Source organism: Carcharodon carcharias, chromosome 22 (genome assembly GCF_017639515.1).
Source record: "Carcharodon carcharias isolate sCarCar2 chromosome 22, sCarCar2.pri, whole genome shotgun sequence".
NCBI lineage: Eukaryota > Metazoa > Chordata > Chondrichthyes > Lamniformes > Lamnidae > Carcharodon > Carcharodon carcharias.
In genome coordinates this window covers 12,225,663-12,245,473 of record NC_054488.1, presented here as the reverse complement: position 1 = coordinate 12,245,473, position 19,811 = coordinate 12,225,663, and the positions used below count along the sequence as shown (strand labels likewise).

General features: G+C 42.1%; 1 protein-coding gene across 2 annotated transcripts in view; it reads left to right on the top strand.

Annotated features, from left to right (window-relative positions):
* The window catches only part of LOC121293614 (dynein heavy chain 9, axonemal-like), a 530,687-nt gene that overhangs the window by 48,100 nt on the left and 462,776 nt on the right, over positions 1 to 19,811 (top strand). For both annotated transcript variants that reach the window (XM_041216734.1, XM_041216733.1), the window contains exons 12-15: positions 10,042 to 10,168; positions 15,228 to 15,483; positions 16,235 to 16,476; positions 18,489 to 18,624. In XM_041216734.1, the coding sequence (XP_041072668.1) occupies positions 10,042 to 10,168; positions 15,228 to 15,483; positions 16,235 to 16,476; positions 18,489 to 18,624 (761 nt within the window). The remainder of the gene's footprint in view (positions 1 to 10,041; positions 10,169 to 15,227; positions 15,484 to 16,234; positions 16,477 to 18,488; positions 18,625 to 19,811) is intronic.

The following is a 19,811-nucleotide window of genomic DNA, read 5'->3' as shown; positions in this document are numbered from 1 at the left end:
AGTGATTCAAGGAGTGGATATGGGTGGTCTACAGCGCTTAACAATTTAATAGCTTCAATATCATTCTGAGTGTTCAGCTCACTTTATACACTGTCAAACAATTGTTTTGGAGCCAGCCAGAGAAATTAGATGCACTCTGGAATCATGTAACAGACATAAGTACTGACAGAAAAGTTGCTTACAACTGTGGTTGTCTGTAATGAGGTTTTAAATTGTCATTGTGCAGGGTTTCAGCAATAAGGTGGATGGGGATCTTAGAATGATAGTGGAGGCAAGACTTGAGATTATTGAAAAAACAAATAAGTTCTGTGATGGCAGGACTGTAGGATTTTCTAAATGAATGAGCTAAGATGGATCAGGTAGCTTTTCTCATCTGTGCCTATCTGATAAAAGCATTAATGTAAGAAGATAAGAACATAAGTTATAGGAGCAGGAGTAGGCCATTCGGCCCCTCAAGCCTGCCCCGCCTCAATAAGATCATGGCTGATCTGCTCCAGGCCTCAACTCCTCTTTTGTGTCAGCTCCTCATAGCCCTCAACTCCCTGATATTTCAAAAATGTAATTACCTCCTCTTTAAATAACTTTCAGTGATCTAGCCTCTGCAACTCTCTGGGGTAGAGAATTTCAGACATTCACTACCCTCTGAGAGAAGAAATTCCTTTGCATCTCCACTTTAAATGAGTGGCCCCTTATTCTGTAACTGTACACCCTAGTTTGAGATTCCCCCACTAGTGGAAACATCTTCTCAACATCTATCCTGTTAAGCCCCCTCAGAATCTTGTATGCTTCAATAAGATCACCCTTCATTCTTCTAAACTCTAATGAATGAAGGCCTAACCTGTTTAGCCGTTCTTGATAAATCAACCCCTTCATCCCAGGAATCAGTCTAGTGAATCTCTTTTGAACTGCCTCCAGTGCCAGTATATCCTTTCTTAAATACAGGGACCAATGTACTCCAGGTGCGGCCTCACCAACACCCTGTACAGTTGTAACAAGACTTCCCTATTTTAAAACTCCAGCCCCCTGGCAATACAGACCAAAATTCCATTTGCCTTCTTAATTACTTGCTGCACCTGCATGCTAACTTTTTATGTTTCATGCACAAGAACATCCAGATCCCTCTGTGCTGCACTTTTTTTGAGTCTCTCTCCATTTAAATAATAGTCTGCCTTTTGATTCTTTCTACCAAAGTGCATGACCTCACACTATCTTACATTAAACTCCATCTGCCAAGTTTTTGCCCACTCACTCAACCTATCCCCTTGCAGATTCATTATGTCCTTGTCACAACATACCCTCCCACCTATTTTTGTATCATCAGCAAATTTGGATACATTACACTCTGGCCCCTCCTTCGAGTCATTAATATAGACAGTAAATAATTGAGGCCCTAGGACTGATCCTTGTAGCACTCCACTAGTTACAGCTTTCCAACCTGAAAAAGACCCATTAATCCTGATTCTGTCTTCTGTGTGTTAACCAATCCTCAATCCATGCTAATTCATTACCCCCAATACCGTGAGCTCCTATCTTGTGCAATAACCTTTTGTGTGGCACCTGATCGACTGCCTTCAAGGAATCCAAATACACTACATCTACCGGTTCCCCTTTATCAACTCTGCTTGTTATATCCTCAAAGAGCTCTAGCAAACTTGTCAAACATGATTTCCCTTTCACAAAACCATGTTGACTCTGTTTGACTGCATTAAGCTTTTCTGAATATCCTAATTCTTCCTTAATAATGGACTCTAGCATTTTCTCAACGACAGATGTTAGGCTGACTGGTCTATACTTTCCTGCTTCTTGTCTCCCTCCCTTCTTGAACAGGGGCATCACATTAGCGGTTTTCCAATCCGCTGGGACTCTTCCGGAATCCAATGAGCTCTGGAATATTTCGACCAGTGCCTCCACTGTCTCTTCAGCCACTTCCTTTAAGGCATTTATATCAAGGAATTAGGACATAAGCAAAAGGAATCTGGAAATCATGAAGAATCCACAAGAATTTAAGTCAGCGCTTGTTACGTAAGGCTATGTCTGACTTGTATACAGGCTGAATTCAAGGGTTGATTTCTTTGTAATAAAAACAGAAAATGATGGAAACACTCAGCAGGTCTGGCAGCATCTGTGGGAAGAGAAACAGAGTTAATGTTTCGAGTCTGTATGACTCTTCTTCAGAGCTGTTTCTGCTGCATCCGCAGTGTTTTGCTTTTATCTTAATTTCTTTGCTTTGGCTGTTCTTTCATTTTGTGGACAGTAGGTGGCTCTCTAAAACCACAGTACTTTCTCACTTCCCTTCTGTGTAATGCCCTTTTCATGGGTTTTTATTGAATATTTTTTTTTCTTGAGCATTGCTTTTTCATTCTGTAGCACCAATGAGGTGAAAATGATCAACTGACCATTGAATGTTTTGTTGGCAAATGATGTATTCAGAACTGCTACTTTTACTCACCCGTGTGTTATCCCTTTGCAAATACTACCACCACGTTTTACAAGAACTAACTGTAAACCTAACTATAACCCCTCCGGTCCGGAATGCTTGGGACCAAGTCATTTCCAGACTTTGGAATTTTCTGGATTATAGAATTATGTCAGAATGCCTAACCACAAGCGTGCGAACCGGAACACACTGTAGATATGGACATTTATCTGAATGCATAACACAGTGATAAAACATTCCATAGCAGTAATAAAAATAGTTTTACTTTCCCAAGTACTGTATCTTTCATGCTTCTGCTCCCAAATGCCGTGAGTTGCTTGGGTCTGCTGAAAATTCTCCGGACAGCTGCTGTTTCCGAACCATAGATTTCTGGACTGGTTACAGTCTATATTGTAAGGAAATGTATTTGTATTATGTTTAAGAAAAAAACAAATTCTAAAAGACTACAATATACGTCAAAATAATTAGCCCCTAATTTAAAATCTGATTCCAGTCAATTAAATGGTGCATGCATAGAAAGCATCATGCACACACAACCCAGGATTTACTTAATAAATAACAGTATCTTTATGCTCATTTAAATGAATTATTGCAAGGGTATTCAGTGTACTTAACAGTTTAACTCTTTCATCAACAAAAACTCATATTCTAGTTTAAATTGCTTTCAGATTTAGTTAGGTCTCTATTTTGCTTCACTCACAGCTACTTTACTCCTGGGTTTTGTTGACGGGTGCACACACGAAACCCCATGACCTGCATTTTTTCTCTACTGATGCTGACTGGCCTGCTGTCCATGCCCAACATTTATTGTTTTTACTTCTGTTTCAATCACTTGAAGTTTTGCCATATTTTAAAATCATATCCCTATTAAATGAACATAATCAGTCTCTTTCCTTTGTCATTCACAGCACCATATTTTGGATTTCCCCTTCTAAATTAAATCTTTCTACACTGCAAAACTCTTGCTGTTGCTAAGGGGTAGGTAGAATGATAATTCCTAGATCCCTCCCCATCATTACCAACATTAACACCACCAACCACCAGCAACCTTCTGGGAGAGGCAGTCAAACATTAGCTAATTAAAAGGGAAAGAAAACCTTGAGGAACTTCTTCTTTGACCCACAAAGACAATCAGACATAGTCCAGGGAACCACAGTGCTCAGCATGCATATCCCCAGTAAATCACCTACCTCCCTCTGTACTCTGACATCGGCCAAGTGAGCAGCTCATCCAGCCTCCTTTTCAGCGCAGTGAATTCATACTCACTACATGAGCCAGCAACTCTTTCCAAAGGTCGACTTATTTCTGTGACAAGTTTTTCTTCTGCTTAACAGCCTTAAGCTTACAATTCTACACGGTATATACAAGCTTGGCACTGACTATTCACATGCACGGCACCATATTTATCTATATTAAGTTACATCTGTCACACGTACTCTCATTCTACCATTGAAGTTCAACCTATTTGTAACCTGTTTTCCACATCTAAGGGCCTAAAGCCTGCACAATATTTTGTGTCATCCACAGATTTATGGAGATTTCCCTTGATTCCTTCATTCAGATGATAGATAAGGAATAGCAACATTGACCCCCGGAGAACCCCATAAGTAACTGGGCCCCGTGCAGAAAAACTGCCATTAATAAAGATCTTCTGCCCATGCGAGTGAAACCAATTCCTTATCTAATCTAAAATCTGACCGCTAATCCCACAAGTGTCCAGGAATCTATTGTGTGGCACCTTGTCAGAGTCCTTTTTGGAAAACCAAAGTTTACAGTGCCAGGAGGGCTACCTCCTTCCAAAAAAGCGAACCGGTTTTGTTAGACATGATCTGTGTTTCTAGAGGCTATTGCATTATTTCCTGGATATACCTGGTTCATTGATTAATCTCTTGAACATACGAACATATGAATTAGGAGTGGGAGTAGACCATTTGATCCTTCGAACCTGCTCTGCCATTCCCTAAGATAATGGTTGCTCTGATTGTGACCTCAACTGCACATTCCCATCTACTCCCAATAACCTTTGACTCCCTTGTTAGCCAAAGATCTAGCTACCTCGGCCTTAAAAATATTCAATATGACTCTGCCTCCACTGCTCTTTGGGGAAGAGAGTTCCAAAGACTCAACCTCTGAGAGAAAAAAATTCTCCTCATCCCCATCTTACATGGGAGATTCCTTATTTTTAAACTTTGTCCCTCAAGGGGAAACATCCTTTCAGCATCCATCCTGTCAAATCCCCTCAGGATCTTATATGCTTCAATAAGATCATCTCTCATTCTTCTGAACTCCAATGGATACAGTTCCAACCTGTCCAACCTTTCCTCATTAGGTAATCCCTCTTCCCAGGTATCAGCTGAGTGAACCTTTTCTGCATTGTTTTCCCTTTCCCCTATTTTCTATGGGTCGCTTCCTCAAGTCTACCTAACATGTCCTTACAGCTGTGATCAGGAATTTGATAGAACGGGCATCCATATTTCTGTGTGCAGGTGTTCCATTATCTGGATCACCAAAACTGTAGCAATGTTGGTTAGAGTTTCAATCACTTCCAGCCCAAGACTAAGGTCATGGTTTACTGGGCAGCAATGATTCCTGCTTTCCTTTATGCTTTGGAGACTTGGGTGACCTATAAGAGGCACCTCAAAGCACTGGAGAAGTACCAGCAGCAGTGGCTTCACAAGACCCTCCAATTCCAATGGCAAAAAGGCAGTCTAGCAGCAGCGTCCTCTCTCAAGCCAACGTACCCAACCTCGAGGCTCTAATCACTCAAAACCAGTTCCTCTGGGCAGGACATGTCGTTTGTGTGCCTGACACCAGCCTCTTGAAGCAACTGTTCTACTCTGAATTCAGTTGTGGCATGAGGCTCCCAGGAGGACAGCGGAAACACTTTAGGGATGTCCTCAAAGCATCCCTGAAGAGGTCAAACATACCCGCCAACTCATGGGAGTACCTACCTTGTGACCAACCAAAATGGAGGAGATTCATTCAGGAAGACATTGAACACATCTGGAGACTTTATTGGGAATATGCATAGGCCAAGGTGAGGCATTGGAGGGAGTGCACGAACCTCCAAGCACCTCATCTACCCAACTCTCCAAGCACCACCTGCACCACATGTGGCAGAGTCTGTCGATGACACGTTGGGCTTATCAGCCATTTCAGAACCTGTTGAACCAGAGTGGAAGTAAGTCAACCTCGAACCCGAGGGCCTGCCTAAGAGAAAGAAGGATTTTCAGTCATTAACTTCAGCACTGTGGGTTAAAACATAGATTTTGATGGAGTGAAACTTTCTCTGTAGAGCTTGATGTTGCCTCATGATGCTCGGAGCTCTGTCTCTCAGCTTCCTGAACGAAATGCAAACCACAGCAGATGTTTCAATGTTTACAATCATTATACCTCAACTCGAGCATATTTGTATTGGATCTAATTTCTTTGTGCCTCTGTTTTTCTAATTTTCTGTGGAGAAAGTAAATGAGTTCACATGGGTGATGAAGGTGTAGATTGAAGCGATCAGTGGGGATAATTTCCTCTGGTTGACGTGTGTAACGATTGTGTAAACAAATGCGGGTGGATTTTCTCTGGTTTCTATTTCTGAACTACTGGGTATGCTTATAGTTTAGCTAAAAATGGTGACCAGAGCTTAATTTTCCTGTATTTATTTAGGACGTCACTGCACATTGCGATTAGAGAAGATAATTGCCACTGATTACACCCATATCTGGCAGACTTAATGAAGTAAAAACAATTTCACTGCAATGGTTTCCTTTGTAGCAGACCCAATGTAATGACGGACTTCATCTGATTAAATGATCCAGTGAAAGACTTGTGAAAAAGCTAAATGCTGCACACTGAATGCCACCTCCTAATCACCTTACTTTGCTGTTGATATAAAGTGTTGGATTGGCCGCTCTTCCATTTATTGGCGTTCATCATGGAGTCAACCATCCTAAAGTAGCAAGCAGGCTTCCAGAGCCATGGCATCTGCTGAAACCCAAGTGGTGGTTTTAACAAAGTATGTTGAAGTAGGCTCCCAGTGACAACTCAAGACTGCTGAGGCATTTCTGGATCTGACAGTGGCGTATGATGCTGTATGGAACCATGGACTCCTTTTCAAGTTTTCCACCATTTTATCTTACAGGACAATAATCTGCCTTCTCAACTCCTTGCTTAGCAGATGAGGCCTCTATGTGTACAAAGAGCAGTTCTCCGCTGTACTGTACAAAATATAGAGACACCAGGGCGAGTGCCGCTGTATGGAGAGTTTGTGTGTCCATTTCCCATGTAAATGCAACAAGTTTCTGGATCAGTTTGACCCTGCTCTTTAGTTTCTTTCCAAATTTCTGGAGATGTTGTCTATTCAACAGAATGTGATTGAGTGCGATTCCTAAACCTTTTTGCCATGGTTTACATCTGCTCTGTAAAAAAAGACATTCAGATCTTGGATTGCTTTATCAATGGTGAGGTGAAATGTCAATGTGTTAGCCATGGCTCAGTTGGTAGCACTCTTGCTTCTGAGCCTCTGGGTTCAAATCCTATCCCATGCAGTCAGAAGAGCAGGCATAGGATGCTGAAGAATGAATTTCCAGAGGCTTTTGTCCTGACACCCTTGTTATTCAATGTGATTTGCCAAAAAAGGGTCCTAGAAATTTGCGTCTGATGATGCGGAAAGCAGGAATCCATCCACCACTGAAGGGATCCTGATCAGTACTGACTTAGAGGATTTCGACCATAAGAAAGCTTTGCATTTATATAACAGTGCTCATAGCCACTGGACACCACAAAGCACTTTACAGGTGATGAAGTACTTTTAAAGTTTAGTCACAGTCGTAGTGTAGGTAATGGGACAGCTAGTTTGCACACAGAAAGCTCCCACTAACACCAGTGTGATAATGACCAAATAATATGTTTTTGTGAAGTTGATTGAGGGTCAAGTATTGACCAGGATACTGGAGATAACTCACCTGCTCTTATTCAAATTAGTGTCAAATCAATTGATGCCCAACTGAACTCTACCATGAGAATAAAAGCAAAATACTACAGATGCTGAAACAAAAACAGAAAATGCTGCAAAAACTCAGCAGGTCTAACAGCATCTGTGGAGAGAAACAGAGTTATTGTTTCCAGGCTGTATGACCTTTCTTTAGAGCTTCTTTAGAAGAGTTAAATGGACTCGAAATGTTAACTCTGTTTCTCTCTCCACAGATGCTGCTAGACCTGCTGAGTTTTTCCAGCATTTTCTGTTTACCATGAGAATTATTGATAGGCTTTTATAAACACCAATGCATTGTTCTCTGTGCTTGCAAAAGTTGTACAATCACACCTTTGCTGTGACTATGCAGTATTCAGGGGATGCAACTGTTATAAAAGCAAAGAACTGCGGATGCTGGAAATCCAAAACAAAAACAAAAACAAAGATACCTGGAAAAACTCAGCAGGTCTGGCAGCATTGGTGGAGAGGAACACAGTTGACGTTTCGAGTCCTCATGACCCTTCAACTGTTCTGGATGCAACTGTTACCTCAGTGAGGACAACGCCGATCCAGGCCGACTTGTCCAGCCTACCACCAACTTGTCTGAAATCTAAGTGGCCATTTTGACCAATTGCTGAAACTCTTCAGGAATCTCCCTTTAGCCCTGATGACTGAGGGGTAATGCTTGAAAAAACTGTGATACATCAAATGGATTCCTTATAGAGGACCCCACAGTGCAGCCTGAAGGATTACACCTTCCTTGCTAACAGTGGACAACCATTAACCGCCTCAGATCTGGTCACAGCAGATGCTGCCACCTTCCAGATAGATGAGAGGTTAAAGCATCCCTATCATGTCACTGCAGAGCTGCTAATCAGACTCAGGAGCATGTTATTGAACATTCAACACAGAACAAATTCACAGACAGCCTGCAAGATATTCATATTGTTTTTGGTGCCTGCTCCAAACTCTGTTCCCTAGCTACTGACTAGTTACTCCCTGGTAACAGTCTGAAATTAAATCAATCTGTTCGAAACCTTGCTGACACATTTGATCCCAAGATGATCTTCTGACCTCATATTCACACCATCACTAAGACTGCTTATTTCAACCTCCACAGCATTGCTCGACTTCACCCCTGCCTCAGCTTACCTGCAGCTGAAACCCTCATCCATGCCTTCATTTCTTCTGGAATTGACAATTCTAACACACTCCTGGCTGATCTCCTACACTCTACCCTCCGTAAACTTGAGGTCACCTAAAACTAAGCTGCTTGTGTCTTAACTTGCAGAAGGTCTTGTTTCCCTAACGCTCCTGTGCTCGCTGAACTACATTGGCCCTCGACCAAACAACGCCTCGATTTTAAAATTCTCATCCTTGTTTTCAAATCCCTCCATGGCCTCGTCCCTCCCTACCTCTGTAATCTCCTTCAGCCCCACAACCCTCCGAGATACCTGCGTTCCTCTAATTCTGGCCTCTTCTGCACAGCCAATTATAATTGCTCCATCATTGGCGGTTGTGCCTTCGGCTGCCTGGCCTCTAAGCTCTGGAAATCCCCCCCTATACCTTACTGCTTTGCCACCTCGCTTTCCCCCTTTAAGACCTTTCCCTGACCAAACGTTTGGTCATCTGACCTAATGTCTCCTTATGTGGTTCAGTGTCATGCTTTGTTTTATAATGCTCCTGTGAAGCACCTTGGCATGCTTCATTATGTTAAAGATGCTATATAAGTATCAGTTGTTGCTGTTGTTATTACACTGGATACCTTGCTCCGGATATCGACTTAGATATCGATATTTGAGTTGTTTTACATACCTTAAAAAGAAACGACTTGATTCCATGAATCAAGTACTTTTCACATTGGCTGTCCTCCAGTCCTCTGGCACCTCTCCTGTGGCCAAGGAGGATTTGAAAATTAGTGTCAGAGCCCCTGCAACCTCCTCCCTTGCCTCACGTAGCAGCCTGGAATACACCTCATCTGGGCCTGGGGATTTATCCACTTTTAAGCCCGCTAAAACCGCTAATACCTCCTCCCTTTCAATGCTAAAAGTACTTTTCATGACCGCAGATGTCCCAAAGCTCCTTACAGCCAAGAAATACTTTGGAAGTGTAGCCACTGTTGTAATGGAGGAAACACGGCAGCCAATTTACAAACAGCAAGGTCCCCAGAACTGCAAATGAAGAGATAATCTGTTTTTGTGATGGTTGAATGGTAAATATTGGTCAGGATTTGAGGTAGAAGTCCCCTGCTATGTTTTGAATAGTGCCATGGAATCTTTTGCATCAGCCTAAGAAGGTGGATGGGGCCTTGCTTTATTGTCTGATCCAAAAGACAGCACCTCCAACACTCCCTCTGTGCTGTACTGGAACGACGGCTTCGATTCTTGTGAATTGTAGGGATTTACTGGCGATGTGTTATTGAACATATATTCACCAGCTTATTTCTTGTAGCCGAACAAGGAGGATAATTAACTGTTGAATCATTACATGATGGCTTGGTTAAAGTTAGTTGGCTCATTTTTAATTTTGCTTGAGCTATTTGTACTAATAATGAATCTGTTGAGTAGATACTAGCTTAAGAAATTCATCTTCCCGCATTTGCATTTTGTCACTTTGAAATCTCTTCATTTTTTTTTAGGTACGAAGCAAGGCTGTATTTAGAATGGTCTGAGACTGTTGCTGATAAGTCTCAGTTTAATCTGACTCAACCTCTCCTCAAACGAGATCCAGAAACAAAACTCATCTCAGTGAACTTTGATCCTCAGGTAATTTATTTAGAGAATGTCACTTGTTGCAGTTGGGGTGCCATTCAGGATGGGTGGTTACCTGCCTAGTATTTTCCTGTGCTCTGTTCCCCTCTCTTTATTCATGGTGTGTTAGAATACTCGACCAATAATGCATGTGCAGTAGTTGGGCTGAGGTATGGGAAATGCTGAGCAGATGCAACAGGATGGTGCAGTGGATTAACACTCTGCTTCTTTTTTATTTATTCTTTTACTGGTGTCACTGGCTAGGCCAGCATTTATTGCCTATCCCTAATTGCCCTTGAGAAGGTGGTGGTGGACCGCCTTAGGAACATAGGACTTAGGACAAGGGGTAAGCCATTTAGCCCATCAAGCCTGCTCTGCCATTCAATAAGAACATGGCTGATTTAGTTGCGCCTCAACTCCACTTTGCCCTCTGCTGCCCTTAGCCCTTGACTCACTTGTCTATCAATAATCTGTCTAGCTCTGCCTTGAATAAATTCAGTGACCCAGCCTCCACTGCTCTCTGGGGATGAGAATTCCACATACTACGGACCCTTTAAGAGAAAACATTTCTCCTCAGCTCCATCTTAAATGGTTGACCTCTGCTTCTTAAACTTGGCTAAGAACCCAATTATCAGCCAGCCAACGTGAAAGGCGCACAGAAAGGCTCAGAGGAGAGACCCCTGGGGGCGGGAGGAGGGTGAGCGCTGAAGTCTGCGCAGGTGCCGGGGAGCTCTCTCACAGAAAGCTCCCTGAAGGCAGAGAGATGCCTCAGGGAGCTGAAGAATTTTAAACCCTTATATAAAGATTTCAAAATCCTGGAAAAAATTTCCACTGACCTGAGCATGTTGATGATAAAAATTCTGCCCAAACATTTTTATTTTTAAAAAGTTATTATCGGAAACCTTATCCAGCCATTGGATGAGGTTTCCTCAAAAATCCAAAATCCGCCTGGCCGATTTGCCCGCCCGCCAACCTTAAGGTTGGACAGGTAGCGAAAAATAGCGGCTATTTAATTGACTAACGGCCTTAATAGGCCCCTCAATTGTTGGCAGGTGCGCTGCTGACTCTCACACGCGCCCGCTGACCAAAATATCGCGTGCTATTTCAAGCTCGAGCATGGCAGGTGTGTGCCCGAGCATCGAGCGGAAAATTCTGCCCTATATGTTTTAATAAGATCACCTCTCATTTTTCTAAACTCAAATGGGGATAGGCCCAACCTGAACCACACTTTCACCCAGGAGCTGAGCCTGAATCTAGACCAGATCAACGGCCATAAGTCTCTTCCCTCCCTCTTGCGTGTCTTGCATGGAACAAGTTTGGACAATTTCAATCTAGTTCCAAATGTGTATGGGCCCACATCACCACACTGCCTACTAATTGGCACAAGCCAACAGCCTTACTTAGAAGTGCCATGTTATGAGAATGGGAAATTATATTGGGTCTGTGGGAGGTATCCTTCTGAACTTTGAGTTATGGCAATTTTTTTGGGGGGGGTTAGGGTAGAGAAGAGAGGGAGCTGTACTCTCAACTTGATGTGAGCTGTACCAAACCTGGACTGCTTTTGTTATCAGCTGCTTAAGGTGGAAAGTATTTCAGCACTTATCAATGACTCTCTGTGCTTTATAAAGTCATGTGTTAGAGAGGGGAAGGATGATGCTCCTCCATGACATTGATTGATTGTTGTGCAGTTATTACTTTTTGAGCTTGCGCTTTATTCATGGATCCAAAGTGACTTTAGGCGAGAGTTTCTCTGGCAGTTGGAGGGATGAAAGTCAAAAAAGCAAAGCAGTTTGTTAAACAATTTGCTTGTCTGGTCTTGACTCTCCCTAGTTTGCTCTGTGAAATTTCTAGACTCTCGAGGGATCTGATTCAAAGCCAGTAACTTTAAAATGGCACAGATGGAGGTTTTGAAAATATTAACCTGGCCTAACCAAACAGTCTCAGTCTCAGTCTCAGTGGGATGGACTCAGTTCTCTCTTTACTCATCCCTACTCTAGTCATGCGTAGCTACAGGTCTAGGTAGCAGCACTGGTAGAATATCATGAAAAAAAAACCCCACAATGATTGGAATGAATCCTAAAGAAAAAAGGGGATACGAATCCATAATAATTGGTAGCTGTAAGTGTAATACAGATAAGCTTAAAATCTTTTGTCTGAATCTCTAGATTAGATTGTATCTTCAAAATTACTCATATTAAAAGACGTTTTCTAGACATTTACCCCAGATTTTCTAACAACATTATTCACTCTTCATATGTCAGTCAAAGTGTATGAGTGCCCTGGGTCAGGTGTTGGTTCACCTTTTGAAGCAGTGGGCTGGATTTATGAGTCACATCTAATGAATAGGTCATGTCTTTTTAAATTACATTTGAGGGGGCAGAACCATGCTTAAGCATTATACCCTACTCTCAATCCATTTATCAGTTGTTTGAAACCCTGTCATTTATGCCCTTTGCTTATGTCTTTCTGCCTTTTCTTTATTTCTTCCTATATCCTCATTCCACTTATGCTCTTTCTCCCACTGCTTCTCTCTACCCACCTTCACAATTTTCCCTCCTCATGGCCCTTACTTTCCTTTTGTTTCTCTCTCTGATTTGTCTATGTATTTGAAGACATAAATATGATCAGAAAGAATAGAAGCAGCAGTGGCCATTTGGCCCATAGACTCTTCTTCACCATTCAATAAGAGCATGGTTGATCTGAATGTGGCCTTAATGGGGGCTTTGTCATCCATAACCCTTAACTCCCTTGTCAACCAAAAATCTATCTAATTCAGCCTCAAATATATTCAATGCTCAACCTCCGCTGCTCTCTGTGGAAGAGAATTCCAAAGACTAATGACCCCCTGAGATAAGAAATTTCTCCTCATCCCATCTTAACTGGGAGACTCTTTTTCCTTAAACTGTGTCCCCAGTTCTGATTCCACCACAAGAGGAAACATCCTCTCAGCATCTACCCTGTCAAGCTCCTTCAGAATCTTAAGTGTTTCAATAAGATCGCCTCTCATCTTTCTAAAAGGGAACAATGGCAACAAGATTCGTCTCAATTGCAGCAGCAGCATAAAAGTTCAGGTGGAGATGTGGGTCGGGACAGTAGGTACAAAGGTATGCAGCAGGAGCATCCACCAACCGGCCTGCGTCTAACCTCTGTATGTCTGACTAACTGATGGCTCCTGTACAGTGCTGCAGATAAGTGAGGAGATGTGAGCAGTTTTAAATAGAACTTACTCATCTTTGGGAGCGGAGAGAAAAAAACGCCAGAAGAAGCAGTTCATCTGCTGGTGGGACTGTGGGAATTAAAAACAAATGCATTAGACAATAGTATTGCCAGCTGTCTTAGCAGGAATGTAGCAAGCATACATAGCTTCTAGTCCTATAATATCCTGTCCAGCTGGCTGCTGCATCAGGGACCCTCCATACTGCAGGACCCAGTGGGAACACAGAACAGTATGCTGGGGACTGAGAGCCATAAGCCATCTCACTGTGCCTTTTCTAAATTAGCTCACCGTGCTGTTCAATTTTAGTTTTAAGTTCCCATGGCTGTGCCGACAGATGTTGTATCTGCCCCTGTGTTTCTGGGGCGCTGACCGATTTTTACTCCTGTGCCCACTTCACATAAGGGTGGCGCTGGGCTGGAGGATTCATTTAGGGGAGATGCTACTATCCAGATAACCCTAAGGGATTTGACATAATGGGGGATTAACATTTCAGGTTTCTTTTCCCTCCTTATCAGGAGGAGCCAGAACTATTATCATCACTTAGCACCTCCCAGCAGTGTGATAGTAGAGACTGGAAAATCCCACCACTGAATTCATGGGTGCAGACCCAAGGTTTTTTTTATTCAGTCATTGGATGTAGGCATCGCTGGCTAGGCCAGCATTTATTGCCATTGTCCTTGTTCAGAGGGCATTTAAGAGTCAACCACATTGCTGTGTCACATGTAGGCCAGACCAAGCAATGTGAGGGCAGCAGAATTCCTTCCCTAAAGCTCATTAGCGAAGCAGATGGGTTTTTACAACAATCGGCAATGGTTTGATGGTCACCATACAAAATTATTAGACTTTTAATTCCAGAATTTTATTGAATTCAAATTCCACCATCTGACATGGTGGGAATCAAACCCCCGTCCCTAGAACATTACTCTGGGCCTCTGGAGTACTAGCGCCAGTGACAATACCACTATGCCATTGCCTCCCCCACTACTATGTAGTGCCATGCTGCACTCCACCATCCTCTTGATACTGCCTCAGTTCCATGTGCCTCTTCTGTTTTTGTGTCGACAGTTTGTGTCAGTGTGGGCCAATTTGTTGGCCAGAATGCTGCCATTGGCGTACAGGGGTGGGCCCGACATGCGCAATGACGCTCGATGATGTTGGGCGTGCGTCATTTCCATTTGGCGGGCGCATGCCAGAGGCGGCTGCGCGCCCGCCGAACTGTCAGCGGCCTATTAAGGCCATTAAAAAAACAATTAAAGTTGTTAGCAACACTGCCCGTCCAACCTCAAGGCTGGCGGACAGGCGAAGAGCCCAAGCGGCCTTCACGTTTTTCAGGAAACCTCACCCGCGGGCGGGATGAGGTTTCCTGAAGGTTTTATAAAATTATTAATTAAATTTTGCACAATTCACGAACATGTCCCAGCTCATGTGACACTGTCACATGATGGGACATGTTTAAATAACTTTTTCCCTCCTTTATTGAAATGTTTTACTCTCAACTTAATCTCCCCCGCCCACTCCCAGCCAGCCCGCCCGACATAGGTAAGATGCAGCCCGTTATCTGTGCCTATGATGTGTAGCAACTGTTGCACAAGAGGACTGACAATTTATAATATAACTGCAGCAACCTGCAGGGAATTATGAGCAGCATTAATTTCCATTGCACTTTCGAGCCAGAACCCTGCCAGACTAATGTGAAATTCCTATTATTTTGCATTGGTTTAAAACTATGTGGCCTTCATCAAGGTGCTCAAATTTCAAGTTGAATTCTCCAGGGGGAAACCTGAGAGAAAAATGAATATTTACCAGTCATGTTCATGATCTTTCTCTTCCATCTTGGCTGTTCTGTGCAATTCACAGCTGGTCTCCGTCTTACGAGAGGTCAGATACTTAGAGGCACATCACACCGTAAAGATTCCCGACACTGCAGCTGAAATCTATGCCTTGAAAGAATCATACCGACGATATGTGGCCATCTTGGAGCTGACCACAAACTGGTACAACAAGGTCCTAAAATCCATCCTGGGGGTGGAATTCCCTCTCATAGAAGAGCAGGTGCAGCAGATTGACTCCAAAATAAAGGAGGCAGAAGAGTCATTGAACTGGAAGAATGAAGGTACTGACTGAATTTGCACTGAACTTAAAATGTAGAGCGGATGTCATGGGAGGGCTATTGTTGTGAATGAACCACGAACTTGGTAGAACTGAATGTTCTGTTAACCTGGAAGGATAGGCAAGTTTGAAATTCGAAATCCTGTATCCTGATTAAAAGAAACCATTTCTTGCTGTTGGGGGAGAAAGGGTTGAGACTTCTTACGAAGATTTTGACTTCTGCCAGGAAAGAGAATCTCTGGGAGTGCCTGATTGATGGGGAAACCTGTAGAAAGCCAAGTTTTTCGGAGAGTTTCTAGAGTTGGTTCTATTTGCTGCTGTTTAGGGAAAGGTTGTACACGCTCGTCTTTCTTGCACAGTTTCTCACACACTGTTAATGCCCCAGTCATAAAGTTTCTGCTGTTCAGTTGAAAAGTTGATCACCTTGCATTTCCCCCAAGAGCCAACCTTTTCCTTTCGAAACCGCTAATAAGACAGTTTTATTTAGTCCTGAGGTACTGAGGTAGCATTTCCTTAAGATGAACAACCATTTCAGTGAAATTGATCAGAAACTCACTAGAGCTTGACTGTAGCATGTTAAAACATAACAATGTATTATAATAACAGGTAAAAACCTGAGTGGTGTGAAATATTAATTAGCAAGAGAAGAGAAGGAAATCTAGATGAATTGATGCCTATCACTGAACAAACCTAATAAATAACAATGTGTCAGGGTCTCACTCTGCTTAATACATTCTTGTTAAATATTTTCTAAGGGATCTGGGATTACATCCAAACAGTCCGTGATATGGTTCATGACTTGGAGTGCCGAGTACAGAAAGCTAAAGACAATGTGGATGCAATGCTGAATATTATGAAGACATGGGTGTCTCCTGTTTTTGAAAGGAAGGATGGGAAAAAGGATGCCCTCCTCAATCTGGATGACAAAAAGGAAAGGCTTGAGAAACGTTACAGTTTTATTCAACAAACGGGTGAAAAAATCCACTCCTTGCTGAAGGTATGGTGAGATCAGAACTCCGATCCAAAAGAGAAAACTTAACAGAATGAAAAGCTTTCTAATTGAGCCTCTGGACTGTTTAGTCTTCGTTAAGGCCCTGTAAATATTTTAAATGAATCCCTCACACCATTCTTTACAAAATACATAACTGTAATGTCAAGTAAATGCCAACAAGGTGGCAGATAAAATGTTAGATTCCCATCATACAGTCTGAATAATCTGAACGCTGAATGACATTAAAATCTGCTTAGGTAATACCTTCATACCATAACGCATAATCCAGAACCAATCAAAACCGCTTCCTCTGAAAAAGTGTCTGGTATATTTCAGTTATCAATTTTGGATTATTCCTGTTTTTCATTTGGTTTCTGCTCTAGTCCCTATCTGATTAAGTTTCTGCTCAGTAACTAAATGGCGGATGCTGATCCACTCCACTTTCTGCTTACATCTCGGATTCAAAATTGTCCCAAAATTCTCTTGAGGGTGGTCTTGAAAAGAGTGAGGGTCCTAACAAAAGGTTTTCCATCCAGTAAATGGTAGGGAGATGAGGAAAGAGGAGAGCCCCCCCCCCACAAAAAGGTGGTACAGATAAACAGGGGAAAATGGTACCAGAGAACTGCAGCTAGCAGCGTACCTCATAGAGTTTGCTAGATGCGGTGTCTCTCTCTCCAAAGGCACATCACACTTACCTATGTCCAGTGAACTTAACTGCAGATTGGTAATAGCCATGGCAAAGCTACCGCCCTCAAGTGTGCACAGCCGTACCTCTTAAAAATGAATTTTTAAAAAGTGAGGAATCCTCACTTCTAATGACAAAGTTTCCATTCACTGACATCATCCAAATGCCCTGAATTACCAATTCTCAAATCTTCAGGTGTGATGTCTTGGAGCCACCCGATCCCAAAGGTAACCCAACAAAACCCTTCTGACTGATTAAACGAAAACAGAAAAGCTTCAAGAAAAGCTTTCAGAATAAGCCTCAAAACATTGCCACCAACCTAACTGTGAAATGCTCTTTAAATGTCTTTCTGTAAACAGTCATGGGTGTCCATTTTATTTGGATATGTAGATGGCTGTACCCTATAGCAATGTAAACATGGGGAATTCTGTGGATATCTAAATGATACGATTGGGCCTAATTTTAATATAATTAACTGAAAACTGATCATCATTCCTAATGCCAGCACAAACCCTGTCCAAAAATTTGAAAGGGTGCTGAATTGGAGGAAACCTTACATGGAATTTTGCAGTAAGGTAACAGGTCACTTGACCCTATGCTGGTGTTTATGCTGCACATGAGCTCCCTCTCAATCTACTTTATCTCACCCTATGAACATATCCTTCTAGCTCTTCCCCTCTTATGTGCTTATCTAAGGTTCCTGTCGATGCATCTGTTTTCTTCAGTCACTCAATATAGTACTGAGTTTCACATTCTCACCCTCTGGCATAATGGGCCTCTGCCCATTTTTCTAGCCAATCGTGCCCAACTTTATCTCCATTAATAACTGATAATCTAACTATAGTGGATGCTTTCCTGGCCTGAGCTAGTAGATCTGCTTTTGTTATATTTGGGCCTTCAGGAATTACAAAGTTCAATAGAAATATAAGAAACATGCATTGCATGAAGAGTCTCAAGATTCCATTTTCTCCAGGGTGGCCCAGTTGCTATAGGATTAGGCTGACTGCTGGCCCAGCCCTGCTGGAGCCTGATGCAGGTACCTGTGTCGGGACTGTTCAAATGCTGCAGGTTGAACTCCTCGTGGGAAATCAGCTACTAGGAGTGAGGAAGAGGGTAGGATGTATCAACAGGACAGGGTACGTGTTGTTTAAAGGGGCTGAAGAGCTGCAGGCAAGTTTAATATTGGGATTCGGATTAAGCTGAGACTTAAAAAAAAGGGAAGGTTTTAGAATATCTCAAAGTGTGGTAACAGATTTACTCTTATTAAACACATGAAGTATTATTGTTTGGTTTATTATTCATGACTATGTTATAATAATTTATAATTCAACAGGAAAACCTGAGTCTGTTCCAAGCAGATGAAACTTCGAATGTCTGGAAGGCATATGTTGACTACATTGATGAAATGGTCATTGATGGTTTCTTCAATGCTATCGAATACTCTCTGAATTACTTAGTAGAAAATACTGGTGAGAATCAGAAAATCCTTCTTAATCACTAATATGTAGTGACCACATAATAAAGAATGGTCAACTTGTTTAGTTTTTTTTTAAATCATAGGTTCCCTTCTTGTCTTTGCTAATCCCTGTTTTCCATCTTTTCCTTTCAGCAACTTGTGACAAATTTCAACTCACAGAGTTTCTCTTCCTTCTCACAAATTGCTGGGTTATTTACACGCTAATTACATTGTGCACCTTATACTTGTGGCTATTTTTAAGCAAAAAAAAATCCTCCTCGCTACAATTTCTTGTTGGGAGATGTTTCTACAAGAGTTGGCATTCCCTCTGGTACTTCACCCAGCCAGCCACCTTTCATTCGTGTTACAGAGTGGTGGTCCTCCTACTGCTGATACTTGTGAAGCCATGTTTATGCCTAACATATTCTTGGTAACTCACTTGGTACAATGCAAAGTTTTCCTGATCTGCAAACCCACTATCCCACCCTCCTTGAATGGAGTTGCCTCAGGCAACATTGTCTGGGTTTTGCTATTCTTGATTGATTCATGCTATTTTTAATGACTACACAAGATGTACATTTTTTTTGTTGGGGCGTTCAGTTGCAGACACATTCAATTACTGGTATTATCGATTTACTAGTTTTTGTACAAGTTGGATTTGGTGAGGCTTCAATGACTACTTTTAGTGCAGGCTGCACAACTATTATTTGAGAAAATATTTATCAAGTTGCCGCGGTAGCTTTCAGATCCAGAAGATTTTATAGGGTGCCTCAGTGCAAGAGGAGCATATATTTACTAAGCTGGCTGCATACTCATGTCCCAAGTGCTCTACCATCCAGGAAAAAGGCTCAGTGCATTCAGATATACATCCACAACTACACATGGGGAGAGAAGGTAAACTCTAGAGATCTTTTTGGGCTAATTCGTAAAGCATGCTTTCAATAACTACATTTACCCATTCAGTCATATCATAGATTCCTTCCATAGCTAAGGAGCAGATTTGAACTACAATATGTTATTTCGTAAATGCACAGAACTCACAAGCCTTTGTTTGGAGAGAATAAAGCTTTGCACCAATCCTTAGGTAGTTTTTTTTTTTGGAAATAATTTTTCAGTTAAACCCAATACCAAATTAAAATTTGGCAAATTGGGTATCAAAAACTCAAACAAAAACAGGAAACGCCGGAAAAACTCAGTCGG